At 49.5% G+C, this 20,576-nt stretch overlaps 1 protein-coding gene across 1 annotated transcript in view; it reads right to left on the minus strand.

Moving 5' to 3' along the window:
• The window catches only part of WNT3 (Wnt family member 3), an 89,172-nt gene that overhangs the window by 1,660 nt on the left and 66,936 nt on the right, over nucleotides 1–20,576 (minus strand). The window contains exons 2-3 of the mRNA XM_048829820.2: nucleotides 17,040–17,281; nucleotides 3,246–3,511 (exon numbers count right to left, since the gene is read on the minus strand). Coding sequence (XP_048685777.2) covers nucleotides 3,246–3,511; nucleotides 17,040–17,281 — 508 coding nt within the window. The remainder of the gene's footprint in view (nucleotides 1–3,245; nucleotides 3,512–17,039; nucleotides 17,282–20,576) is intronic.

Raw genomic sequence — 20,576 nt, forward strand, 5'->3', positions numbered from 1 at the left:
GAAAAACCTCACACCTATGTCTGTGCTATTGAAGTCCTCAAATCGTGGTTTAAAAACTTCAAGGAGCAGAGAATCCTCCAGCAAGTGACCCGTGCCCCATGCTACAGAGGAAGGCGAAAAACCTCCAGGGCCTCTTCCAATCTGCCCTGGAGGAAAATTCCTTCCCAACCCCAAATATGGTGATCAGCTAAACCCTGAGCATATGGGCAAGATTTATCAGCCAGATACTACAGAAAATTCTTTCCTGGGTAACTCAGATCCCACCCCATCTAATATCCCATCACAGGCCATTGGGCCTATTTACCATGAATATTTAACTACCAAAACCATGTTATCCCATCAAATCATCTCCTCCATAAACTTATCGAGTTTAATCTTAAAGCCAGATAGATCTTTTGCCCCCACTGCTTCCCTGGGAAGGCTGTTCCAAAACTTCACTCCTCTGATGGTTAGGAACCTTCGTCTAATTTCAAGTCTAAACTTCCTGGTGGCCAGTTTATATCCATTTGTTCTTGTGTCCACATTGGTACCGAGCTTAAATAATTCCTCTCCCTCTCCGGTATTTATCCCTCTGATATGTTTATAGAGAGCAATCATATCTCCCCTCACCTTCTTTTTGTTAGGCTAAACAAGCCAAGCTCCTTGAGTCTCCTTTCATAAGACAGGTTTTCCATTCCTCGGATCATCCTAGTAGGCCTTCTCTGTACCTGTTCCAGTTTGAATTCATCCTTCTTAAACATGGGAGACCAGAACTGCACACAGTATTCCAGATGAGGTCTCACCAGTGCCTTGTATAACGGTACTAAAACCTCCTTATCTCTACTGGAAATACCTCTCCTGATGCATCCCAAGACCGCATTAGCTTTTTTCACGGCCATATCACATTGGCGACTCATAGTCATCCTATGATCAGCCTATACTCCAAGGTCCTTCTCCTCTGTTACTTCCAAGTGATGCATCCCCAGCTTATAACTAAAATTCTTGTTATTAATCCCTAAATGCATAACCTTACACTTCTCACTATTAAATTTCATCCTATTACTATTACTCCAGTTTACAAGGTCACCCAGATCCTCCTGTAGGATATCTCTGTCCTTCTCTAAATTAGCAATACCTCCCAGCTTTCTAATTTCTAAATGCCCTCTGCAATATTGCCGAGACCATGGAACGATCACTGCACAATGGCTGCATCAAGGAGCGAGGGTTTGGACTTAAGGCACAGAGTGGGAGGCAGGAAGCATGAATTCTAATCACAGCTTTGCAATAGGAACATAGGACTTGGGTCACCAAGTCCAGTTCCCTGCTACTACAGGCAACCCCATCATATGATCTCGTTCATAAATGTACCAAGATCCACCCTAAAACCAGGTAGGTTTCTTGCCCCTGCTACACTTGTTAGGTGGCTGTTCCAGAGCCTCTCTCCTCTGTGAGCCCAACAGACTTGCTGCATGTCCTCAGACAAGTCATGTAGGATAAAACTCTCCAGCTGACCCCAGTCTGGGCTGCCCAGCTTGAGATGGCTCATGCCCTGCGTTCCAGAAGCTTCAAGCACCAGCACCTCCCCTTGACTTCAACTGGAGTTGCAGGTACTCAACCTCTGAAAATTGGGACCTACTTGAAAAATCTTGCTTAAGCCTCTCTGTTTCCTCAGCCATAAGATGTAGATAACATCAATCCCCGATTCTGAGACGTGTAAAATGTAGTCTTTAAAGCCCAGGATTAAATCCCACTATCACAAAATCCTGGTTTAGATTTATCTGGACTATCCTAGACTAGCCAGCTTTGCTTTTGACATTTGAAGGCTGAGGGAACAAAAATATTTTCTATCGGAGAAGCGGAAGTAACCACATTAAATATCTGGCCAAATATGAACATTGAAGGTTCTGTACATCAGCGATGTTTGGCAGAATAGAGACTGTTAAGTGATGATTCCTGAATGCCTCTCTGCTGGCTAAAAATCCAACCCCGCCTAGAGAGAAAGTAGCACAATTCTAATCTGCACTTATCTGGGGCCTTCCACCCAAGTGCTTTACAAACACTCAGGGATTTAGACTCATGCCCCTCCTATTAACCCTCTAATACACTTGGGGAAACTGAGGCACAGAGTAGGTAACTGACTTGCTCAATGCCAAGTAGTGAGTCTGGGAGAGCTGGGAATAGACTAGTCCTGATTCCGTGTGCCACATCTTAAGTAACATGCCAATCCTTTGTTCTTGTGCACTCAGTCTGTCAGCCTGGCACAGAAAGGGATGGGGGCTTGTCATTCTAAGGCTTGGTCTCTGCAAGAAACTTTCACTGGGCAAGACCAGCTGCAAAGAAATCACCTCAGCGTGAAGCAGAAAATCCTGGTTATCTGTTAAAATCACTAGGCCTTTGATTTGGGGATGTATTGCCAGTTTCTTGAGAGTAAAAGATTTGAGAGTTAGAGAGGAGTTAAAGAGAACCAAGCATTCTCACATGCAGGCAGGGAGAGTTACTCCTTCATTTTGTGTGTTTAATGGTGTAGACTACAGCTGGGCAAAAAAACCAAAAACACCCCAACCCATAATAAATAACCTATTTGAGTCATGTTGCCTATTTGAAAAGGGCCTGTGAAGAGAGTGCAGTTATTCACTAGTTGAAGATACTCACAAAATATCTGTTTAGAATTCTTAGTTTGTAGCAAGTTATATCTTAATCTGGATTTCTCCTGCAAGTGAAGAGCTGCAAACCCTGGCTGGCTTCCCCCTCCCACTCCCTACACCACAATCCCCTGCCAAAATGGGGAGCATGGAAAGTACACAAGCTGGAGATCACTGTGCTTCACATGTTAGTCTTCCAGTTGCTATCTTAAGGAGTTAATAAGGTCCCTTGCATCTTATCTGCTACTGTGGCCAACACTGTCTTAGTGGAAGGCTGTCATCTAGGAGCATGGGTGTGTCAGTGGAGTGGGGAATGGGTTTCGGGTGGCGAGCTGTGCCAAGTGTGTTACCACCCTGGTTTTAATCTGCCCCAGCCTGAACAAAGAGAGATGTTGGGTCAGTACGTGGAGATGCTTGGCTGTTACACTAGGGCTGCATGCCTGGCAGGGTTCATTCATGGCTGTAACTGCAGCCAGGGCCTGATCCGCCTTCTGCTAAAATCAATAGGAGTCTTTCCATTGCCTTAGTGGGAGTTGAATCAGGTCATCTGCAAATGCCAGGGGACTACAGTATGTGCCAGTTTTGTGGCAGAGGAGGGTGGGGTGGGGTGGGGAAGGCACTCACCGTTCTGCCTGCTTCATTATTGTGTCTGTTCATGGCTGATCGGGCATCCGGACGGTTCTCTCGGGCATCTGCAAACTCCCGGGAAACCAGAACGCCAAAGTCAGCATCCTCACTGCAGCCCCCCCATTTCCAGTCATCACCTGGGGGTCCCTTGTGGTGTGAGTCGCAGCCGCAGATGGTGGAGGTGCCCTCAGCACAGGAGCGGGTGACAGCGAAGGCCACGCCGGCTGAAGCAATGGCGTGGACAAAGGCGGACTCTCGCGTAGCTGTGAAGAGACAGGATTTCTGTTTGCCAGAGACCGGGAATTGGCGACAGGGGATGGATCACTAGATCATTCCCTGTTCTGTTCATTCCTTCTGGGGCACGTGGCACTGGCCACTGTCGGAAGACAGGCTACTGGGCTAGATGGGCCTTTGGTCTGACCCAGTACGGTCGCTTTTATGCTCATGTCCATGGGATTATGTGCTAGGTTAATGTTTAGCTGCTTCCCTTCCCCAGGTACCCACCAACTTCTGTGAATCTTTTTAAAAAGGTTATTTATTAATTTAAAAAAAAAATCCCAAAACCGAGCAGTTCCCTAATGAGCAAGACCTAGAGCCGGGGCATAGACACAGTTCTTGATGTATACCGGGCAAGGGGGACATTGTGTTGAAGTCGGGTGATTCTATTCCTGCTGTGTATGGCATTGGTGAGACTGATACGGGAACACTGTCTAATTATGGTGTCCGCACTTCAAAAAGATAAAAGTCAAACTGGAAAGGGTTCAGGAAAGAGCAACAAGAATGATTCATGGGCTGGAACAGGTGCCTTTCAGGAAGACATTAAAGGTGCTCAGCCTCTCTAATTAAGCCAAGAAAAGGTTAAAAGTTGCCTTTATCATGGTCTATGTATATATCTAAACAGGTGAAGTGAGCTGTAGCTCACGAAAGCTCATGCTCAAATAAATTGGTTAGTCTCTAAGGTGCCACAAGAACTCCTTTTCTTTTTGTAAACAGGGAAAAGCTGTCTGATGATGAGGACAAAGGTATAACAAGATCTAATGGCTGGAAGCTGAATCTAAACATCCAGACTAGAAATAAAGTTCAGTTTTTTTAATGGTGAGAGTGAGTAATCATTGAAACAGCTTCCCTAGAGTGCAGTTTTCCCCATCTCTTGCAGTCTTTAAACCCAGCCTGCTTGTCTTACAAGATGCTCTCTAACTCAACCAGATGTTCCGGGCTCCATGCAGGGGTCACTTGGTGACATTCTCTGGCTGGGGTGATGCAGAAAGTGAAACTAGATCATAGGTGGGTAGATTCCAAGGCCAAAAAGGTCCATTGTGCTCATCTAGTCTGACCTCCTGTGTAGCACAGGCTGGAGAACTGCTCCCAAATAACCCCTAGAGCAGATCAGTTAGAAAAACAACCAGTCTGGATTTAAAAATGGTCAGGGATGGAGAATGGTCCCTTCCAGCCTTAAAATCTCTGAATCAGAGAAAGGGAATATGGCTGAGGGGCTTCCTGGCAGAACAGCTCCTCACCAGCCAGTCCCTCCTTGTGTTTGATTCAAATCTCAAACCTCACATTCAGGGAAATGAATCACTGCAACAAAGGAGCTACAAGGGAAACTGCTTCCCCGAATCAGAGCATGGGAGAAACCGGAGGGCCTGGAAAACAAGCCAAAGAGAAGCAATCTTCATATTCTGGGCATTCCATTGGGTTTCAAAAGTAGAACTCCCCTGGCTTTGCTTCCATGAATGCTCCCAGAGATTGAGAGCGAAGAGTTGAACAAGGCAGGAAAAATCGACCTCTGGCCCCCCTAGAAGGGATCAATGGCAAGAAAAGGTCCGATTGCACACTCTGGAAGACAGATAATGGGGATGAGGCAGTGATGGCTGCAGGGACCACCGCACAGGATGGGGAAGTCAGGCCCAGCTGCCTCTGCCTCAGTGTGTGACCCTCTCTGGCTCATCTTGCCCCGGCGTAGCAGGTACAGGGGGGGGACCAGTTTGCTGCAAGCCTGTCAGGTCGTTGCTGAGCTGTTCGTTCTCATTCCCTGAACCTCAGCCGCAGCACAGGAGCTCCAGTGAGTCGCCGTTCTTCACCCTGCTGCAGTTCTCAGTGACAGGCTTCTTTTCCGTGCACCGCACCTTGGAAGTGCTCAGACTCTGCCGCCTGCAGAGACCGGCAGCCATGTTGTGCTCTGTTCTTCGCAGGTTGGTAGGAGGAGCTCGATGCATGCTCTCCAGCCCGTGGGGATTTTACTGTTTGAGTTTATTTTGAATTCAGGCTGAACGTCTGTTTTCTTGTGTCTAACTCGGCAAGCACTGCAGAGTGCTGAAAATACACGGGGTCATCTTTCACTAGTGCACAATCGAGCCCTTTAAAGAGAAACCAAAGCATGCTGCCTTCAGACTGGACAAGAACATGCCATTTTCTTCTGTAATTATAGAGGTGTCCTGCCCAGACAGTAATTTATGTATCAGCAAGTTTATTAGAAACAAAATTCACTTGGCTAAGTTGTGCTCAGGCACATGGAGGGAACTTGACGAGCTGGAGGGCTTGATTTCCGAGGGAAGAATGAAAAGCTCTAGCTGAGCTAGGGGATTGAGGGGGTGAGTCTAATCATCTGCAAGAATGGAGAGTCATGGCACACATGGGAGAATATAGGTGCAATGAGTCTGCTAAGCAGGGGCCTACCATTCCCATCAACCCACTTGGGGTGGGGGAGAGACATGGAGGCACATCCCTGTCCCAGGTGAGGGAGCAGAAATTCTGTGGAAGGCCTTGATCCAAAAAGAAACATTGCAGTCGGGGACGTGGTGGTAGCTTGAAAGCCAGGAACAGCCAGGAGGCAAGGCACTTGGTAACCGTCAGGGAGAGAGCTCAGAGCAGACTGTGACTGATGGACATTGCAGCCAGGAGCAGGTCGAGGCAGGACTTGTGGGGAAGCAACGGAGATTGGGCAGGGAGCCAGTGCAGAGAGGCCCCAGCAAGATACGTCACTGACCGATCCTGGCCTGGAACCCTGCCTGCGCCCAGAGCAATGGAGTGCAGAGGGCAACCCTCGCTGGACTGTTAATGTTGATTTTTGATAAGTCTTGAAACAGTGGGGAACTTCCAGAAGACTGGAAGAAAGCTAATAATACACCAATATTTAAAAAGGTGAAACCTGATGACCAGGGTAATTATAGGCTTATCATTCTGACACCTATCCCAAGTAAGGTAATGGAGTGGCTGATATGTGACTTGATTAATAAAGAAGTAAAGGAGGGTAGTATAATTAAAGCCAATTAATATGAGTTTATGGAAAATAATCCTGCCACCCTAATTTGATATACTTTCTGATGAAATTACAAGTTTTGTTGATGAAGGTAATAGTGTTGATGTAACAAAATTAGATTTAGTAAGATGTTTCACTTAGTACCACACAACATTTTGATTAAAAACACTAGAATACAAAATGAACATGGCACATATTAAATGAATTATAAACTGGTTAACTGAAGGGTCTCAAAGTGTAATTGGAAACAGAGAATCATCTTCCAGCAGGTGTGTTTCTAGTGGGGGGTCCCACTAGATTCTTTGGCCCTATGCTATTTAACATTTTTATCCATGACCTGGAAGAAAACAAAAATTACCACTGATAAGGTTTGCAGAGGACACAAAAAATGGGGAAGTGGTAAATACTGAAGAGGACTGGTCACTGATTCAGAGTGATCTGAACACTTGATAAGCTTGGGCATAAGCAAAACATATGCATTTTAATAGATCTAAATTTACACTTCTAGGAACAAAGACTGTCAGCCATACTTACAGGTGGGGGATGCTATCCTGGGAAGCAGCGACTCTGAAAAGGGTTGGGGGTTGTAGTGGCCAATTACATTTTGAGACCGATCAGTTAGCCAGTGAAGCTGTTGCCAGCCATTGGATGTATATATGGGAATTCTGAGGGCTAGAGAGGTTATTTTACCTCTATTTGGTTCTGTCAATGGCTGCTGGGATACTGCGTCCAGTCCTGGTGCCCACAGTTCAAGACGGATGGTGATAAATTGGAGAGGGTTCAGAGAAGAATTATTAAAGGTACCGTGCCTTATAGTGATAAGGAGTGCAATCTTTAGCTCAGCAAAGAGACGGTTAAGGGGTGACTTGATCCTTTTCTGCGGAAAAGGACCTAGGCGTGACAGTGGACGAGAAGCTGGATATGAGTCAACAGTGTGCCCTTGTTGCCAAGAAGGCCAATGGCATTTTGGGATGTATAAGTAGGGGCATAGCCAGCAGATTAAGGGACATGATCTTTCCCCTCTATTCGACATTGGTGAGCCCTCATCTGGAGTACTGTGTCCAGTTTTGGGCCCCACACTACAAGAAGGATGTGGAAAAATTGGAGAGAGTCCAGCGAAGGGCAACAAAAATGATTAGGGGTCTGGAACACATGACTTATGAGGAGAGGCTGAGGGAACTGGAATTGTTTAGTCTGCAGAAGAGAAGAATGAGGGGGGATTTGATAGCTGCTTTCAACTACCTGAGAGGTGGTTCCCAAGAGGATGGTTCTAGACTATTCTCAGTGGTAGAAGATGACAGGACAAGGAGTAATGGTCTCAAGTTGCAGTGGGGGAGGTTTAGGTTGGATATTAGGAAAAACTTTTTCACTAGGAGGGTGGTGAAACACTGGAATGCGTTACCTAGGGAGGTGGTAGAATCTCCTTCTTTAGAAGTTTTTAAGGTCAGGCTTGACAAAGCCCTGGCTGGGATGATTTAATTGGGGATTGGTCCTGCTTTGAGCAGGGGGTTGGACTAGATGACCTCCTGAGGTCCCTTCCAACCCTGATATTCTATGATTCTATGATTCAGTCTATAAGTATCTACATAGGGAACAAAGATTTCATAAGGGGCTTTTCAATCTAGCAGAGACAGGTCTAACACGATCCAATTGCTGGAAGCTGAAGCTAGACAAATGGAAACTGGAAATGTGTAAATTTTTAAGGATAATTAACCATTTGGACAACTTACCAGGGGCTGTGGTAGAGGCTCCATCACTGGCGATTTTAAAATCAGTATTGGATTTGTTTTAAAAGACAAACTCTAGTTCAAATAGGAATTATCGGGGGGGAGGGGGGGTAGTTCTCTGGCCTGTGCTATACAGGAGTTCAGATGAGATGATCACACTGGTCCCTTCTGGCCTTGGAATCTATGAATCTGGTTGGCAAGGAGTTAAGAGGCAGTTGCCCTAGGTATGAGATCTCCTTAGTGAGTAGAAATGAACACTCCTGATGACTGAAATGTTCCCCTGAGCCCCAAGAGTGGAAGGTCAGTGCAAGTGGGAGATGCGGTGCCCCATCTTTTTCCCCAGAGCGTATACTAGGCATGGTCAGTGCTGGGCCAGCTGGCTCAACCATTATGAACAAGCTGCTTGAATAACTAGCTGGGAAGAGGTTGCCAAGCTGGATTTTCTTGGCCTGCTGCTCCAAAGTAAAAGTGTTTGAAGGACTGGCGTGTTTGAAGGACTGTTTGAAGGACTGGCCTGTGATACCCCAGGGGAATGTGCCTCTGTCAAGGATGTTCCACAGTGGTCTCTGCATCGGACCACAGACCCTGAGTTGAACCGAGCAGCCTTCAACAACTGGTGACAAGAAAAAGGGGAATCTGTCAGCAATTTTGGCTATTTCCTCTGGCACCAGGCCACCAAGGCGATCCTGGACTATGACAACCAAATGCAGGATTTACTGGCCAGGGTCCAACTTATGACATGCAGCTGGGGGAGAAATCTGGATAGTTCTTTGTAAGGAGAAACCGAATGGGCTGGAAGAGGCCATCAGGATTGCTGTGGAGCTAGAACTAGCCGTAGAGGCTGCAGAAGAGCAGGGCCTAGCCCCGAGGGCACCGGTGTGCAAGGCTGAACTAGAAGACAGTTCAGCTAGAGGAAAGATACGGGACTCAGCCCTCCAAGAACTAACTGAGGCCATGAGTGTGAAGCCACGTGCCGTTAACAGAAAGGGAGCCCTGTAATCCAGCATGAACCAATGGGGGCGGAGGGAGAGAGAGGGAGGGACGCAGGAAGCCACAGAACTTTGCAAGACCCTGAAAATTCCCATAGGAGGTCCTGGGCGGATCTACGATGCTGGAGGTTGGCATCACAGGCACTTCCTACCCACAGCAGGGTAACACCTGCAGGCAAGACATCTACCAAGGACAGGAGCCAAGGGACAGTGGTCCCCAGGGGATTGGCACAGCACCTAGCACAACAGTGCCCTGGGCTGGGTTGGGGCCACTGGCTGCTGCTGGACCACCAATAATACCTACGCGGTTCTGATCCTATGCAGCCGACGAGGGCAGTGACAACAGCTCACTAATGCTTAACCAATGCGTTATCCTACGTGGCCCCTCTCTAGTGCCTCCCCACCAGGGCTCTCCACACCGTGCTTGCAGCTGCAAAGAATGCAGGAAAAATGCACCATGGCAAGGAAGCCGGCCGTGACTCAGAGGTTGAGATTTTGCATGTGTGACACTATGCAGCACAAAACAGAAAAAATAAATGGCTTGTAAAAGTCAGACAAGCACCAGATGCAAAGAAAAGTCAGCAGCACCCAAATAGACAGTGGGGCGTGTTCCAGGGCAGGCCTGGCATCAGGGTGCTCATGTAGCATGTTCCAGGCCTGGGCCTGGCGTCAGGATGCTCCTGGGGCGTGTTCCAGGGCAGGCCTGGTGTCAGACCGCTCATGAGGCACGTTCCAGGGCAGAACTGCTCAGTTTTTCATCGTGTCTATCACAGTTTAATGGAGATTGTGAGGCAGACCCCTCCTCTCAAAATCACAATTGCTCAATATGCCCGTGGGCACTACAGCAGTTATTAAGTGGAAAAGCGACACTAACAATGTGCTGAGAGTATGTTAGTTCACATTTCAATAAAATGTAGCAGAGGGAAGCAAGGAGGTGGTGGCAGAACTGCGTGATTTGCAAAGAACTGGCTGGTCACTGTTGGGAACCTTGGCCCTTGTGGATCGAGCCCTGGATTTTAGGTGTTCAGCTCTTAAATTCTAATCCTAACTGTGAGGCGGATGCCTCCTCTAGCCTTAGGCAAGTCATGCCACCCACCTTTGCCTCAGTTTTCCTCACAGTGAAGGGGGGATGATAGTAACTCACTTTGTGGTGGGGCAGTGAGAACCGATAAGATTATTTGTATAGCATTGTGGAAAGCTTGCTGATTACACAGAACAAAAAACATTTTATCAAACCATGTTTTAATCCTTGTGAACAGCGGGGCTCGAACCATAGTGCTGTTATGGCAAGAGTCAGTCAATAGATGTCACTGTTCTACCTAGTCTTACTTTTAGTTCTTTTTCTTGGTTTGTGAGCAAGTGTTTAGTCTTTAAAGAAATGCTGTTGTGTTTTAAGTTTTGTTCTGTAGTTGACCTTTGGGAGAAACTCTGGCAGACAGCAGAGTTTGTTCTCTGCTTTATTCTCTATATTTGGGGGCAATTCCTGGTACAGAGTAGCTTCATGGGGACTGGGCATTGATATGCAGTCTGGGATTTCTGGAAGAGGGGGTGTACTATGTGCTGTTTGGGACTGTTTCTGTCCCAAGACTGGTGCATAGGAATAAATAAAGCAATTTACACTAAGGATATTCCCAAACTCCATGTCCCTGATTTGTCCGCCATTGGGAAGCCAACCAGCAAGGCCCCAGATTTGTACTAGCTCTCGGCAGAGGGGCACCAGTATTAATAAAAGTCACTTTGCTCCTGTGGTTCATAGAAGTCAGATTCTAGCTTATGCTGTGGGTCTAGACTGTGCTCCAGCAATTCAGTTCATTGTCTAGTATTCTATCCAGTCCATTCTGAAAGTCTCAGGGTGGTATTTTTGAAGTGGTCAGCTTTGTTCTAGTTCTGCTCTAGAGCCATATAAATACAAAGAAAACAAGGAAACAAGGAAAGAAGAAGTGGGACCACTAAGCACGGAGGATGGGGTGAAGAGTAAAGATAATCTAGGCCTGACCCAACACCTCAACAAATATTTTTCTTCAGTTTTTAATAAGGGCAATGAGGAGCTTAGGGATAGTAGCAGGGTGGCTATGACGACATGGAAGTAGAAATTACCACATCAGAGGTGGAAGTCAAACTCAAACAGCTTAATGGGGCTAAAGCAGGGAGCGGGGGGCAAGATAATCTCCATTCAAAAATATTAAAGGAACTGACTCATGAAATTGCTGGCCCAATAGCAAGGATTTTTAATGAATCCATAAAGTTGGGAGTCAAGTATCAGGGGGTAGCCGTGTTAGTCTGTAGCCACAAAAACAACGAGGAGTCCGGTGGCACCTTAAAGACTAACAGATGTATTTGGGCATAAGCTTTCGTGGGTAAAAACTGACGCATCTGAAGAAGTGGGTTTTTTACCCACGAAAGCTTATGCCCAAATACATCTGTTAGTCTTTAAGGTGCCACCGGACTCTTTGTTGGTTTTTTTTTAAACTTGGGAGTTGTACCCTGTGACTAGAGAATTGCTAATATAGAACCTATTATTAAGAAAGACAAAAAAGTGATCAGAGAAACTACAAGCCCATTAGTTTGATCTCAATTGTATGCAAGGTCTTGGAACAAATTTTGAAAGCAAAAGTAGTTAAGGACAGAGAGATAAATGGTAATTGGAGTAAAATTCCGCCTGGCTTTATAAAAGCTAGATTGCGCCAGACCAACCTGATCGCCGCCTTTTAGAAGATAACTGATTTTTTAGACAAGGGAATGTCTAAAGGTCTAATCTACCTGGATTTCAGTAATGCAGGTAGATTAGATCTATTCCACATGGGGAATAATTAGTGAAATTGGAGAAGATGGGGATTAATATGAGAATTGAGAGGTGGATAAGGAACTGGTTAAAAGAGAGACTACAACGGGTCACACTGACAGGTGAACTGTCAGGTGGGAGGGCTCTTACTAGTGGAGTTCCTCAGGGACTGTTCTTGGGACCAACCTTATTTAACATTCTCATTAACGACCTTTGCACAGAAAGCGGGAATGTGCTAATAAAGTTTGCAGATGACACAAAGTTGGGAGGTATCGCCAGTACAGAGGGGGACTGGAATAGCAAACAAAAAAGATGGATGACCTTGAAAACTGGAGTTTATAGAAATGGGATGAAATTTAATAGTGCAGAGTGCAGGGTCATGCACGTAGAGACTAACAACAAGGATTTTTGCTATAAACTGGGAACTTATCAGTTGGAAGTGACAGAGGAGGAGAAAGACTTGGGTATATTGGTTGATCGCAGGATGACTATGTGATGTGGCCATGAAAAGGTTAATGCAATCCTAGGATGTACCAGGCGAGGTATTTCCGGTAGAGATAGGAAAGTGTTATTTCTATTGTACAAGGCACTGGTGAGACCTTATCTGGAACACTGTGTGCAGTTCTGGTCTCCCATGTTTAAGAAAAAGGAATTCAGACTGGAACAGGTGCAGAGAAGGGCCGCTAGGATGATCTGAGGAATGGAAAACCTACCTCAAGGAGTTTGCAATGTTTAGCCTAACCAAACAAAGGCTGAGGGGAGATCTGATTGTTCTCTATAAATACATCAGAGGGACAAATACCAGGCAGGGAGAGGAGTTATTTAAGTTAAGTGCCAATGTGGATATAAACTGGCCATCAATAAGTTTAGGCTTGAAACTAGACAAAGGTTTCCAACCATCAGAGTAGTGAAGTTCTGGAACAGCCTCCCAAGGGTAACAGTGGGGTCAAAAACCCCAACTGGTTTCAAGAGTGAGCTTGATAAATTTATGGAGGGGATGGTCTGATGAGGTTGTCTGCAACTTCTCATAGTAAATATCTCTAACGGCTGGTGATGAGACAATAGATGGAGAGAGCTCTGAGTTACTACAGAGAATTCTTTCCCGCATGTCTGGCTGGTGGGTCTCGCCCACGTGCTCAGGATCTAACTGATTGCTATATTTGGGGAAGGGAAGAAATCTTCCCCTAGATCAGATTAGCAGAGACCCTTGGCATTTTTTATTTTGCTTTTTGTTTTGCCTTCCTGTGCAGCATGGGGCACAGGTCACTTGCAGGTTTAAACTAGTGTAAATGGTGGATTCTCCGTAACTTGAAGCCTTTAAGTTATGGCCACAGGAGTGGGTGGGTGGGTGAGGTTCTGTGGCCTGTGACATGCAGGAGGTGGGATTGGATGATCACAATGGTCTCTTCTGGTCTTACAGTCTATCAGTCTTAGTAACCAAGTCAGGGATACCTGGGTTGTAGCTGGATCCTCCGACTCATTTAACTAGTCTCGATGGGACCTAAAATGATTCCTTAACATTTTTCTTGCATGTGTGGCTAGGAAGGAGACAAAGGAGATGTGGTAGAACTCAGCTGGGTTACTTTTTATTTAAATGTAGACATGACCTTTTGGTGACCAGCAAAAGGGGAACCTGCCTTGTGACTTCTCTCTCTCTCTCTGAACCAAAGGTTTCAGACATCAGTCCCCCTGAGAAGGGTTTGCTCTACACTTCCCCCCATCCCAGTCAGCTCTTGTCTAACCTGTGTTTGCTAAATACAATCCTCCCGGTCAGGCTGGGAAATCCCTATTGATGGCTCTCCGCCATCTCTGCAACCCCCACCTCTATGGATGACCAGAGCATCAATAGGTTTATTGCACCAGATCTGACCGTGCATGCCGAGTGAGGGGGCAAGAATTTGTATTTAGATGATTTGTAACTGTAACTCACCAGCTGAGGAAAGAAGCCGGTCTGTCTGGAATGGGATTCAGGAGACAGGGTCATTTTCTGCCCCTGCTACAGCCTTCCTGCATGACCCTGGGTGAGTCACTTAGTACGTGCTTCGAAGCCCACAGGTGGCTCTGCTTCACATGGAGATAATAGTCCTGAGCCCTGTCCCAGGCATGCTGAGAGGGTCTCAGCCTACAGTGATGGGGCCATATCAGTTCTGAGAGGGAAACCCTTGGGAGAAAAGCTCCGTGGGGTTAAAGATTCCACTTGCCGGCCCCTGGGCACATGAATCATCCCCGAAGCCCTCCCGTTGGAACAAGGAAGAACAAACTTGGCATTCCTGCTATTCCGAAGGGAAAAGCAAGCTGGAAAGCGTCAGCTCTACTTAAAGGCTGGCTATAGCCGCCCCAAGGGGAAAAAGTGGAGAGCACAAGCCTGATCAATGTTGTTTACTTTACAGGTCAGGTTTTAATCAGTGCAACACCCCCAGCTAGAGCAACCTCCTGCCAAAAAAGTAAATGCTTTAAACTTGGGAGTGTCAGAGCCATGCACTTTTCTTGTCCATGGCAGGGGAGAGCACGTTAACCCCGGTCAGAACACACTTTCTGTATATACAGGCAAGACTAAGCCATGCTCGACCACAGCCATGTTTACTCCGGGTGGTTTTTGTCCTGCAGCCCCAGAGCCAGTTTGGCAGGAGCCATGTTCAAACCCAGCAGGTCAATGGGGGAGTGAGAAGAGGCGCCGGGGCAGGGAAGGCCTGGCACTATAAATGAATCACTTGAAAATCTCCACTAGGTCTGCACAAGGCGTTGGGGAGAAATTTCCCAGCAGCGAAATGAGCAAGCGAAGTTCCCAGAACCAGGGAGGGGCCGGGAGGGAGGATTAGCCAGTGCTTGACAGGGCACCACTGCGACTGTCTCCCCGCCAGGCCCGTTACCTGCTGGGCCACTCAATTTGCCATTGTTCCCTCGGTGTCACACTGTATTACCAGCATAATGCGGAAAGTTTCCGCCGTCCAATGTCCCCCCAGCACAGAGAGCTGGCATTCCCCGAGAGCCCCGCGTAGCAACGGGACAGTGTCCCCGGCCTGCCGTCCCCGTCCAATCCTGCCAGCCCGGCTGGGAAAGCCCTATTGATGGCTCTCCCCATCCCCCACCCCCAGATCCCAGTGGCTAAAGGGCGTGTGAATGGTGTAGCACTTTGAAACGACTCACTCACCCTGCCTCACAGTAGGGGAGGAAGCTTAGCTCTTTCTCATCAGTATAAGCTTATTTTGCTCTCTCCCTCTCTTTTCTCTCCCCCGCCTCTTAAGTCTCTTGAGTTGATATTGAGATGGCCCCGGGCCCCCTGATCCCATCCCATACACCCCTGTTTAGATGCAAATGACTGTGAGTGGCATTGCTGAGAAAAGCCGCAGGGTTATCTTGGTGCTGTTGGCCTTTTCGCAGCTGGTGTCGTGGGCTCTGTGCTTCCCCCCACTCAGCCAAAAGCACCAGGACGCCACAGTGCCCTGACTCCAGCTCCCTTCCACTGCGTCTGGCCCCATGGTTCCCTTTCTGCTGCCAGCAGCCTGGCATTGCTAGCACGGGGTCTGGGGCTGCCTGGGGTAAGTGGGACCCTTGGTCACTGGGTGCACAGAGGGGACAGGGAGCAAATCCAGCCCCTGGCAAGGGGTGGCTGGGAGAAGAGCAGCCAGTTTCCACATTGGGCAGCAGAGGTGCTGGGGACCATGCTGGGGTGCTGAGCTTTTGTGAAAGGCTGACCCACGGTGTGTCAAAGGCCGGGGCCCACAGACAATGGGTGAGGTTGCTCTCCAGCTACCATCTCAGCTGGTTCAAATAATCCTTTGGCCTTCCCTGGCACAGGCATCAGCCTCCCTTAGCAACATTACTGATGCCTTCCAGCCTCTCTGTGAGGTCAGGAAGCATTAACTGTCCCCATTTCACAGAGGGGAAACTGAGGCACTGAAGGGGCAATGACTTATTCAAAGGCTATGCAACAACTCAGTGGCAGATCTGGGAATGGGTTGCAGGAGCTCTGCCTCCTTAGTCCTCTGTTTCAATGCCTTGATCCGTTGTCTTCTCAGAAGCGACCAGATGAGGGGTTCTAGTCTTTGTGGGTAAGGGGGTGCCTCAGATCCCTGCTATTAACAGAGGCCTGAAGGGGACCCAGCTTAGCCCAGATGGAGTCTTGGAATAGGGAGGGGAGACTAAATAAGCAGCTTCCACGAAGGGGTCAGACAGACCTTGCGGGCTGTGGCCAGGGGCTCTGGCGGGCAGTACCAGGCAGCACCTGTGTGTGGCTGGGGCAGACCCTGCCCTGGAGGCCAGGACTGGGAGTCCAAACCAGAGGGACTGAGGCATATAGCGTTAGGATCTGCACCTCTGGGCAAAATAAGGCAGCAGCTGTAGGACCCCCATGGCTCTGGCCAGGCTGCAGCTTCCCCTTGTGGTCACTCCAGCCTACGGGCCAGGTCTGCAGGCCCAGGGAGTGAGGAGGGGGTGTAGGTGTTCCTTCTCCTCCCCCAAAGCCGCTTTCACAGGGGGTGGTGCACTCCCCAGGGCACGGTCAGGGCACTGCTGCCCAAGCCTTTGGCCAAGCCCAGCTGAGCCTCCCGCTGTCCTGTTGTGCCAGGGGACAGCGGGCTGGGCTGACATGGGCGCCGTGGGCCTGTGTGGGAAGAGCTGGACCGTGTTCACTGGCTCCCTTGGCAAGGCAGAGGACACCCTGCCCCCGAGACTCACGCATGGTCCGGCGGATTTCTGATCCTAGCTGCAATCTGTCACCAGGGCAAACTCTCCCTCGCAGCAGGGACTTGCCTGGTGAGAGCCGCTGTCATGAGCAGACCTTCCCGCTGCCCAGCCCAGCCAGACCATGCAGGGGCTGGGCGACCGTGGGCATGTCCCATCCCATCTCTGTGCCCCCCTCTGTCTCCCCTCCCACCCCTTTGAGCTCCTTGGGCAGGGCCTCTCTCTCACCGTGTCTGTTCCGCGCCCGGCACGACAGGCCCTGATCGCAGCTTGCGCCTCTGCATGGTCCTGGAAGGCAGCTAAATGGAAGAAAGCCCCGCCCCAGCCTCAGCGGCCTCGTGGTTCCCTTACCTTTGTCCAGGACTGGCCCGAAGATGGCCAGGCTGTCGTCAATGGTGGTGCAGTTCCAGCGCCGGCCTCGGAACTGGTGTTGACACTCCTGGATCCCCAGCTTCACCCCCTCGGCCACGCTGGGCATGATTTCTATATAGTTGCGGCAGAAGCGGAGCTGCTTGGGGACCAGCCCGGGGATGGAGCCGCACAGGATGGGCTGGGACCCCAGCGAGGTGTATTGCTGGCCTAACGCGAGGGACCTAGGAGGGGAAACAGCGAACATGTGCCGGCACTTGTGAATTTGTGCCACCACAGGGAGAAAGCCAGCTGGAATCCCCCCCACCCCCCGGCCCAGACAGAGCTTCCCCAGGGCCTCACCAAACTTTCCTTAAACTCGCTACGTTTTTGAGAGGTAGCAAATGTCCAGCCAGGGTTAACTAGGCAAACAGGACAGGTGTCCTGGGTAATAGCCCTGCTCTGAGAAGTGCTGGGAGCCCCCAAGGCTGACCTGGGCCAGGAGCAATGAATTGCCAGGACGGCAGAGAAAGGTGAAGTCACTCGCACGCTGTCACAAGTGTTAGCAGAAGCAGCCTGGCTCCGTGGCCAGGGTGCTGGCTGAGCACTCTCCTCCCCAGCTCTGCTATTGCTTCACCATGTACCTGGGCTGAGGCCGACCCCCCTCCCCTGCCTTGCCCAGTTTGACAGTGAGCTTTGCCACAGACCGTGTCTTACGAGGCGCCCAGTGCAAGTGGGTTGTGAGCTTGGCTGGCGGGGTTGAGGTGCTGCTGGGATGCAAACAATACAAATCCGTGCCAGAGCTGGGATAGGCCCAGGAGCCCTCACTCCATGTGCTAACAACCTGGCCCCATTGATTTGATTCAGTCAGCAACCCAGCGAGCTGGGATTTCCCAATGGGATCTGTCTGTTTGCACCAACAGAGCTGGACCTCCCGGAGAACTCCCAGTGGAGCAGCCCCCACCCGAGATCGGTTCTACGTGTTGGGAAGGGGGGCCTGGCGGATCAGCATTGCCCTTGTTCTCTTTTGGGTTGGGGGGTGGGTAGAGAGGAACGCTTTTGGGAAAGGTGCAGAGTGAAGCAGGCGCCTTCATCTGGAATCATTTTATGGGTGGGAGTAGGGAAGGAGGGCAGCTGTCATCCCAATGCGCACATAGCAATCACTTCACCCACTACTGCAAAGCATCCACCTCTGGCAGGAGGGCAGCAGCTGACCCTACTAAGGATCAAATGTGTGACCATCTGTGGATGCTGGATGGATTAAATGGGAATCAAAGGGCTGCAGGTCTCAGGAAGAGATTAGAGATGAGAACAGCTGAGGCCAGTGGGTTGAATTTTTGTGACGCAGATGGATGAGACAGGGTCTTCCCAAGTATGCTGCTACCTGGGCATGGGCCATGGAAAAGGACTCTGGCTGCCACTGCTGGAACCTGCGTCCACACCCAGACACTGGGGAAGACCAGTATTCTCCTGCTGGTCAGAGCCAGATGTGGAGCAGGCAGCAGCACTATACTCTCCCCAGAATGCCCAAACCCTGCCCCAGAGCTGCCTTCCTGCTGCAGGCCTGGCCTCACTGGGGCGGGATGTTGCAGGGCGTGGCAGAGCCATGAGGGTCTGTGTTCAGGGCCCAGGCAGAGCTCACAGCACGAGGCTGTTGCTGCAGCAGGGAGCATCTTTTGGCACCACCAGGGCCGAGCCTTGAACAGAGGCACCATAGACTAGGGCTGACACTCGGGCAGGGCAGAGCCCCAAAGTCAACAGCTGATTCTGCAGCCTTGGGCAGGGTGTGAGGCCAGAAGCACCGGGTGGACATGTCAAACACCCCATTCTTACATCCGCAGTGCCCAGATAATGCACGCCGCCCTGTAAGCCCCAGCCACCCCCATCCTGTGCATTAACTGCATCACTGGGTGCCACGAGCAGATGTGGCTGAGCTGTGCAGCACGAGTGCTGGACTACGCGGGGGGGGCAAGGAGCCACTTTAATGCTCCGTATTCACTCAGCAGTCAGAGGGCCTTTTTCTACTGCTTCTCATGTTCTAAGTCCTCCCCTGCCAATGAGAGACCAAGAGCTGTTGCAGATGGAGCTGCTGGGCCTATTGCATGCCACCCCCATGCACACCAGCCACCCCAAGCATTTTTCAAGCCCTGAGTCTAACTCTGAGTCTGGGTGCAACTCTTGGCTCCGGGTCAGGCTGACCAGCCGGCTGGTGCCCCTGTTTCTCCCCACTGTGGTTGGGAAGCCCCAGGTATTGCTGGCTGCTCTCTCCGCCAATTCCACCCCACAGCACAGTGTTTCTAGGTTGGAAATCATCCATAATCCCTGGTCCCGGTGACAGTGCTGGGCACAAAGGGCTGCTCCAGGCATCGCTGAGCCCCTTGTTGTCAGGCACACTGTGTCGCTGGGTCAGAAAGTGTCGCTGTGGGAGGGATGAGCTGACCTGCTGGTGCAGGATGAGCGAGATGCCAACCTATTGCATGCACACAATGTCCCTGCAACCACTTCCTTGGGTGAACCCCAGACCTGGTCACCACTGACCCTATGGAGGATGTTGCAAAGTCGATACATTAGAAGGTGCAATAACATAGTACTTGTTATGAACGCTGCATAGAGTCCAGTGTGGAACTCATAACACACAGCTCCTAACATAAGGCAGAAGAGAAAGCGTGTGGACTGATTTACGGTGTTGCCAGCTTTAGTGTATCTCACAAGATCTGGTGTTGTTACGAAAAGCTCAGCTTTCATTAAAAGAGTCGTACGTATCTGTGGGATATGTTGCAGCAGTCAGAGTTGGAACTTGATCAAGATGTTGATATCCACTGCAGCAGTGCAAGCAAAGGAACAGCTACGGAATTGGAAAGCAGTAGAAAGAAAGGAAGCTATTCACCACACACAAAATAAAGGCAAGCACAGTGAAGTGGTCTGCAAGGAAGAGCAAACAAAGCCTGTATTATGGGGACAACAAAAACAGGAAAAAGGCAAATGTCCAGTTCATGATGCCACCAGTGCTTATTGCAAGAAGATAAATTGTTTTTTAACGAGCAGTGGAAACAGCCCTATAACGTACACTGGATGGGGAGTGACAATGGCACAGGAGATTGTCTGAGGCACCACGCACTGTGCTGCGGCTGTGAAGACCAAAGGGAAAAAGTGGTTTGCACAACTAAATCCTCTAGCATCACCCAGGCCCCCGGCTAAGACAGGGGCTCTGCCTGCACCATACTGAGCTGCACTGATCACTGCAAAATTGTACAAGATAAATTCCCCAAATTGCTGAAGCAACTCCCAGCTAAAATTCAACAGCGGCCACCTAGTGCCCGGCGTGGGACGGGGCATGCTGACATGTCCATGCAAGGGCAAGCACCACAAACTAGACTTTGAAATAACTGAAACACCTCGTGCCTCCACTCTCAGCGGAACTGAGAGAAAGGTAGGCTTTTGCAGGTGGCAGATGATGCAGTGCTATACAACGCACTAGACAGCCCCAGTCATAGGCCTCAAAGGCACAAATACTCAAAATGGCCTATCTGGAAATCAACC

The sequence above is a fragment of the Caretta caretta genome, chromosome 27 (assembly GCF_965140235.1).
Source record: "Caretta caretta isolate rCarCar2 chromosome 27, rCarCar1.hap1, whole genome shotgun sequence".
In the NCBI taxonomy this organism is placed as follows: Eukaryota; Metazoa; Chordata; order Testudines; family Cheloniidae; genus Caretta; species Caretta caretta.